The 6,648-nt window shown below is 39.8% G+C and overlaps 1 protein-coding gene across 2 annotated transcripts in view; it reads left to right on the plus strand.

Annotated features, from left to right (window-relative positions):
- The window catches only part of TTC29 (tetratricopeptide repeat domain 29), a 104,791-nt gene extending 101,001 nt beyond the window's left edge, over positions 1-3,790 (plus strand). For both annotated transcript variants that reach the window (XM_053403181.1, XM_053403182.1), the window contains exons 12-13: positions 688-751; positions 3,586-3,790. In XM_053403181.1, coding sequence (XP_053259156.1) covers positions 688-751; position 3,586 — 65 coding nt within the window. In that variant the 3' untranslated portion in view covers positions 3,587-3,790. The remainder of the gene's footprint in view (positions 1-687; positions 752-3,585) is intronic.
- The last annotated feature ends 2,858 nt before the right edge of the window (positions 3,791-6,648 follow it).

Raw genomic sequence — 6,648 nt, forward strand, 5'->3', positions numbered from 1 at the left:
ATCACTGGGAGTAAGTGATGCTGGCATGCTGATTAATGCAATCACTGCATAAATCAGTGATCAGTGATTAATGCAATCACTGATAAAATCTGCACATGGCAGCAGAAACACTTGATGAACCGGAGGGGGGAAGTTTGCAGAATAATTGGTCCCCACTTCCCCTGGCTATACTGGTCACAATAGTGCTTTTACTGCTTTCTGTTTTCTCAAATGCATAGGCTTGCATGAGGAAGAGTGGAGATGTGCTTCCAAGCCCAATCCCCTTTAGTGCATCACCTCAGGCCCCTATATAGCCCTCCGTGGATTTGAGAGTGAGGGTATGGAGCAAGGAGCATCCTCTACTCTTGGAAGCTCCCCACACAACTTAGAACACTGATTGTGCACATGTGTTTCAAAGTCGTGGGGAGCCTCCACATCTAGGAGGCGGTTCTGTTTCAGACCCCCATCCTGTAAGGGGCCCAGAGATAACATGGGGCATGGCTGGGCATTGTGCCTCCACTGACCTTCCTGTGGCTGTGTATATGCAAGGAAACAATGCCTGCGTAGGGCTTTGTAGCATGTGTAGAAAGCAGTGATGACCTGGGACTAGGAGAGTAGAGCCACTCTGCACTCTGTTCCAGCAAGTGAAACTTCCACCTGTAATCTCTGTAGCAAGTGAAGTATCTCAACTACTGGTGTGTGTTTCAGGTGGCAAGACAGAAGAAAATGTTGAATGTGTACTTGGATCCACTGTTGCTTCAGATGTCTTCTGGTAATTTTTTTAACTATATGCCAGATATCCATTCTGTTCACATCTGTATATGCTGTCGATTCTACATCTTATATGGATGTCAGTAAAAATAGTCTTAACCCAATCGTGGATATGTTTTTATTACGCATTTTTGATTTATCCTATCCAGATACTTTATTCCTAATGGAATGAATAAAGCTATATTAGAAATGCATTTACAATTCAACGTTAACCAGTTAACTTTTTTTAAAGAAACTTTATTAAATTTTAAAATAAAGACAAAATACAAACAACATCAAACATACTGATACAAAGGAGGCAGGAGGAAAACTAGAAGGGAGGAGAAGGAAAGGAAAGATTCATGCAATGCTTCTTTTATAATCATAGTCCAAGGCATTGAGAAATCACTTTATCCTAATCTTCTAAAATATATCATCTCCACAAACGTAATTGAACCTCTGGGGGATCTATACTCCATCTCTATTATATTGACATATATCAGAAATTAGGCCAAATAGCATAAAAATGATCTGATTTGACGTCTCCCCTGGTTACTTTTCTTTTATAGGTGAGACGCTCTGGGAGATCTATATCCCAGACTCTATCAAACCAATAATCAACCATGGGAGATGAACGAGATTTCCATTGACTTGCTATTTACGTTCTGGCTGCTGCTCATGAAAAAAAGACCAATGTCTTATAAGATTCTCTGGAATTTGCATTGCTTTCTGTGAAAGCAAGGCCAAGACTAGATCTGGTGTCAGTGATTTATCTGTTATTTGAAAGATAGTGGTAAAATCCTTAATCCAAAAACTATATAAAACTTCACATTCCCACCACATATGCATATAAGTTCCAATAGTATTACGGCCTTGTCAGCATAGTGGAGAGATACCGTATTTTATTGATTTTGAAAAGGTGTTCTGGAGTCCAATACCACCTAAGTATTTTTTTATTTTTATTTTTTATAAATAAATTTATTGATTTTCCAAACAGTTATACAATTTTATCCAAAATACAACAAATTGTTTCTTTTTTGAACTTCCTTCAGCGTCTCTGACAATCATCCGTATTTATAACTTTGGTTACACATTCCCTTCTTTCGTATTGCCATTATACTTCCCTTCTCCCACTATTTCATATTAACAATACTTCTCCATTTTTACAGTGCCTCTTGAAATCCCACTAGCGTTGTGTTCACGCCACATATGTTTTTCAGATAATCTACAAACTTGCCCCAGTCTTCGATGAACTTTTGGTCTTTGGTGTATCTGATTTTCCCAGTTAATTTATCCAATTCCGCATAGTCTGTCATTTTCAGTCTCCATACTTCTATCGTCGGTATTTCCTCTTGTTTCCATTTCTGGGCCATCAAGATTCTGGCTGCCGTTACTGCATATTGGAAGAGTTTACAGTCTTTTCTTCTTATATCCTTTCCTACAATCCCTAAAAGAAAAGCCTCCGGTTTTTTTACAAAAGTATATCTTAACATTTTTTTCATTTCATTATATATCATTTCCCAAAAGCTTTTCACTTTCTTACATTCCCACCACACATGAAAAAACGTCCCTTCTTTTTCTTTACATTTCCAACATTTGTTACACATCTTATACATCTTTGCTAACTTTACAGGTGTGATGTACCATCTGTAAAACATTTTCATAACATTTTCTTTCAATATCGTGCATGCAGTAAATTTTATATTCTCTTTCCACAATTTTTCCCATTCATCAAATTGGATATTATACCCAAAATCTTTTGCCCACTGTATCATTACCGATTTAACCTCTTCGTCTTTCGTATGCCATTCCAACAGTATCTTATACATTTTTGACAGAGTTTTATATTCATTGTTTATTATGTCTCTTTGAAAATTAGATTCTTTTTCTACATAACCCTTTTCTTTCAAATATTTTTTAAACATTTCATTTACTTGAAAATAATGCAGCCAATCATATACATGATCTTTGACTTGTTCAAATGGTTTCAGTTTCCATTTTCCTCCTTCTTTAATTACCAATTCACCATATGTACTCCATTTACCTCTCATATTAATTTTCTTAACACTCATTACCTCCAACGGAGACAACCAATGTGGGACTTTTGGCTCCAATATATTTTTGTATCTATCCCATACTTCTATTAAAGAACTCTTGAAGATGTGGTTTCCAAAGCCTTTATGAACTTTCTTCTTATCACACCATAAATACGTGTGCCAACCAAATCTGTTATCAAAACCTTCAAGATCTAATAATTCCTTATTTTCTAATTTTATCCATTCTTTTAACCAACATAGGCATGCTGCTTCATAATATAGTTTCATATCTGGCAGGGCGAAGCCACCTCTTTCTTTTACATCCGTCAATAACTTAAATTTTATTCTTGGCTTCTTCCCCCTAAGTATTTTTTTAGAATGGATTATTGAATCCTACATGATTTAGTATTTAGTGAAACATTTATCCAAATTTGATCCCGTTCATGTTAATCAATCTGACATTTAAGGTCACCCTCCCAGGATATCCTAAGGCCCTGGGAGGAACCATAACCTAGCTTATTAGTAATTTGTAAATATTGGATACTGAGCCTTTGGAATTCAGAGATTTCTGAGTTAACTGAATCCATGTATGTGGTATATTTCCATTTTTTTTCCTTTAAGGCTGACATGGACATAGGATGACTATTAGGAAGAATATTCTCAGTTTTATAAATTTCTGCTGCCTTCCATTGTTTATATTGTACATATTTGTCTGTACGGCAGAAGGATAGGTGGTCCAGTATAGGAATTAAAGGGGATGTAAATGGAGCTAAATGTGAACATCAGTTAACTTCGTTTCACTTTGTTTTCCATTCTGCAGAGCTATGGGAGAGCTTCTGAAGCTGATAAATGAGTTTAAGAAGATACTTATTAGGAGAAGCACAATGAAAGTTTGCATTTCATTTTGGAACGTTAATAGGGGAGCACATGGCAAGTATAATCAGATACATGTTTTAATGTGTGTTATCTTTCATATCCACAATTGTCAACATACAGCAGCACATTAAAATAATTCCAAAAGAAAATTACTTTTTATTCATTGCCTAACTGGCACCTTATTCTACAAGGTGACCCCCAATTAACAGCTTGGTGCCTTCATTTCCATCAAAATGAATGAATGCGATGGGTTTGTCCAACTAGATACTGTAAAGAACACTAAATATATTCTCAGGTGTACATGTGTCAAGTAACTGGTTTGCATTTTGTCCGTTAGGATTATAGCTGGTGCTGCCTCGGAACTTACCAAGTGAACTTCACAAGTTCACAATGATCTCCTGGATTTTCTTTCCGCAGCACAGAAGAAAGCTTTGGTGCACACACTTCTTCCCTGTGTCTGTGACATGCTGTTGGGTGGCTGCAGACTTTAGAAGCCTTATGGAAATTGCCTCCATTGCAGGGTGTCCAGGCTCAGTGCTCTGCCTTATGTCCCCTCTTGCACTTTGAGGACAACTCAAAACACATCATTTGGCTGCTCTGTAGGACATTGGTGTAGAATGACCCCAGCCAATCAGGCCCATAAGAGGAGGTTGGGAAGGAACAAGCGCCTCTCCCAACACAGGGGATTGCAAAGCACCACAATTTCGTGTTGCTGCTTTGCAGCACCTTCCTTGTGCTTTTGTTTTAAATTTAGACCTAGTGTGAAAAAAGGCAATGAGTGAGCAGCATGATCTACCCCACTAACCAGGTCATCAACATAAACACGGCAAGCTCAAGGAGGCTGAGGCAGGCAAGGGCCCACAGCCCAGCTCCCTAGCTGGCCAGGTGGAGCTCACTAGCTCTGGGAGGAGAGATGTGATTCCTCAGCTGGCTTGGAACAGGTGAGGGTCACATGCCTCATCAAGTGCAGATGCTGCAATCAGAGTGCAAAAGGCAAAAGGGAAGCAGAGCTGAGGTGCTTTATTTGCTCAGCTTCCCATGTTGGACCTTGGCTTGGATGCACCTGGACTTCTATGGAACTGTGCTTCGGGTTTGACTCTGGACGGTATCCTGACTGCTGGACTTCAGACATGGCTACTTGGATTGACCCTGGACTGTGTTTCCTGGCCTTTGGACTTTGCTTTTGTGGATTGACCCTTAGACTTTGGACTTGGCATACTGACAGGTAGGCCAGGGGTTCAGGACAGGGGGCATCAAAAGCAGCCCTGTCCTCCTCCCATACATTTTGTCTTTTTTGCCTTCTTTCCTTGAGTCCCTGAGTTTGCTTTGTCCTAGTCCTAGGAGCTTCTGCCTTGCACGCCCTTAAGGCAAAAAATGATTTTCCATTCTGAAATATAATAAGTAAAGCCTCTTGTACTGTTTGCTGCTTTGCAGGGAGAAGGGGGAATGAAAAAGATAAAAATGTGTGTGCACATGTGTATGTATTCTTCTCTTCTATTGAGTGGGAGAGGGGAGACAAGGAATATGAAGTAGATTTAGGCCGAGCAATGTTTACTCTGATGTGCATGAGACCCATAAAGCAGACAAAATGGCCAATTCTTGGACCCTGAACTCTGCTCTTTGTGTGGACGCTGATCCTTCCAAATACATCCTCAAGCGGAATATGAGATAATTCATTTGTTGATGCTTCTCAATGAAAAAATACAGGATATAAATACATTACAAAGGGCATGAAACAGCCAGAGTAAAGCACTTCTGAGACCTGTTTGTGTAAATGGAAGAGTGAGTTATGCATATGCCACGTACGCAAGGAAGACTCCTGAACACAGTGGCTTACTTCTGAGTAAAGAGGTGTTGGAATGTGGTGTCAGGACAGATAAACAGCCATAATTTAATATATGTTTGTGTGTGATACCGCTTGATAGACTGAGAAGCCTGTGAATGTCTTGGGTTATTGGTTGAGATGATCTGGCTCTGTTGCATGCCCATCCAGTTTCAGTCAGTTGCCAAATCTGGTTACTCCTACTTGCAGCAGAATTCCTTGTTGTGGTCCCAATGTTTCAAGGCCTAAATCTGTCTCTGACTACTGTTAGCTGCCCTGGCAGCCCTGCCCTCCACCCCACTAGCCCCAGTGGACCCCAGCTGTCATGGCTCAAGAGCTTTGTGGAAATTACAGATTTTGATGAACTGGTCCTCTTGTTTTTACCTTGCTTCTCCCACGATCCATTGTGAGAAAAGAGCATTGCCAGTGTATTCAAAACCTGACAATACATTTGGTGGTGATGGCTGAAGAAATGCCTGAGGTGATAATATCTAAGCAGAAGAGAGCCAAGATTTATGACTTCAGAAATGACTCCTGTCAGGCTGCGGTTCTTGGAGAACTCTGAGCTAACACACACTAAATGCTCTGAGAGGGATGTAAATACAAAACACACTTGCTCATGCATATTTTTCAGTAATGTTAATATAAATGACAAACTCTTATCAAGGGAAAATTGGTACCTTTGTGGTTCCATATAAAGTTTAAGCATTTGTCTGTAAACTGTGCAGATTTCCATAATAACAGTAAATAGATCCCTAACTGTGACAAATACTTTCAAAACATTGCAGTGGTGGACTAATATGCCAACCTTGCTATGATGGGAGCTTGCTGGGATAGCTTAGGACGTCAGGCTGAGTGTTCTACAGCAAACATCTTTCTGAGAAGCTTGAGGGGTCTGGAAGGGGAGCAAAAAAGCAAGACCTGTGTGGAAGCCAAAGTCTACATATTAATTTCAATTTGTGCACCCTGCGTATGACTGAGCTGGGTATTCCCCACTGTTTTTACATGAAAGACCAAATCAAAATGGAGTAGCAGTGTATCCTCAGTGAGATAAAGCGTTCTTATGGGTTTGGGGGGGGTGAGTCTGGATGATATTTGTGGGTCTCTTCCAAACTTGTGATGCTGTGTATCTGAGGGTAAAATCTATAATGGGAAACCAGCCATACCTGTTCCCTTGTTATGGCA

This window comes from Podarcis raffonei, chromosome 9 (assembly GCF_027172205.1).
Source record: "Podarcis raffonei isolate rPodRaf1 chromosome 9, rPodRaf1.pri, whole genome shotgun sequence".
In the NCBI taxonomy this organism is placed as follows: Eukaryota; Metazoa; Chordata; class Lepidosauria; order Squamata; family Lacertidae; genus Podarcis; species Podarcis raffonei.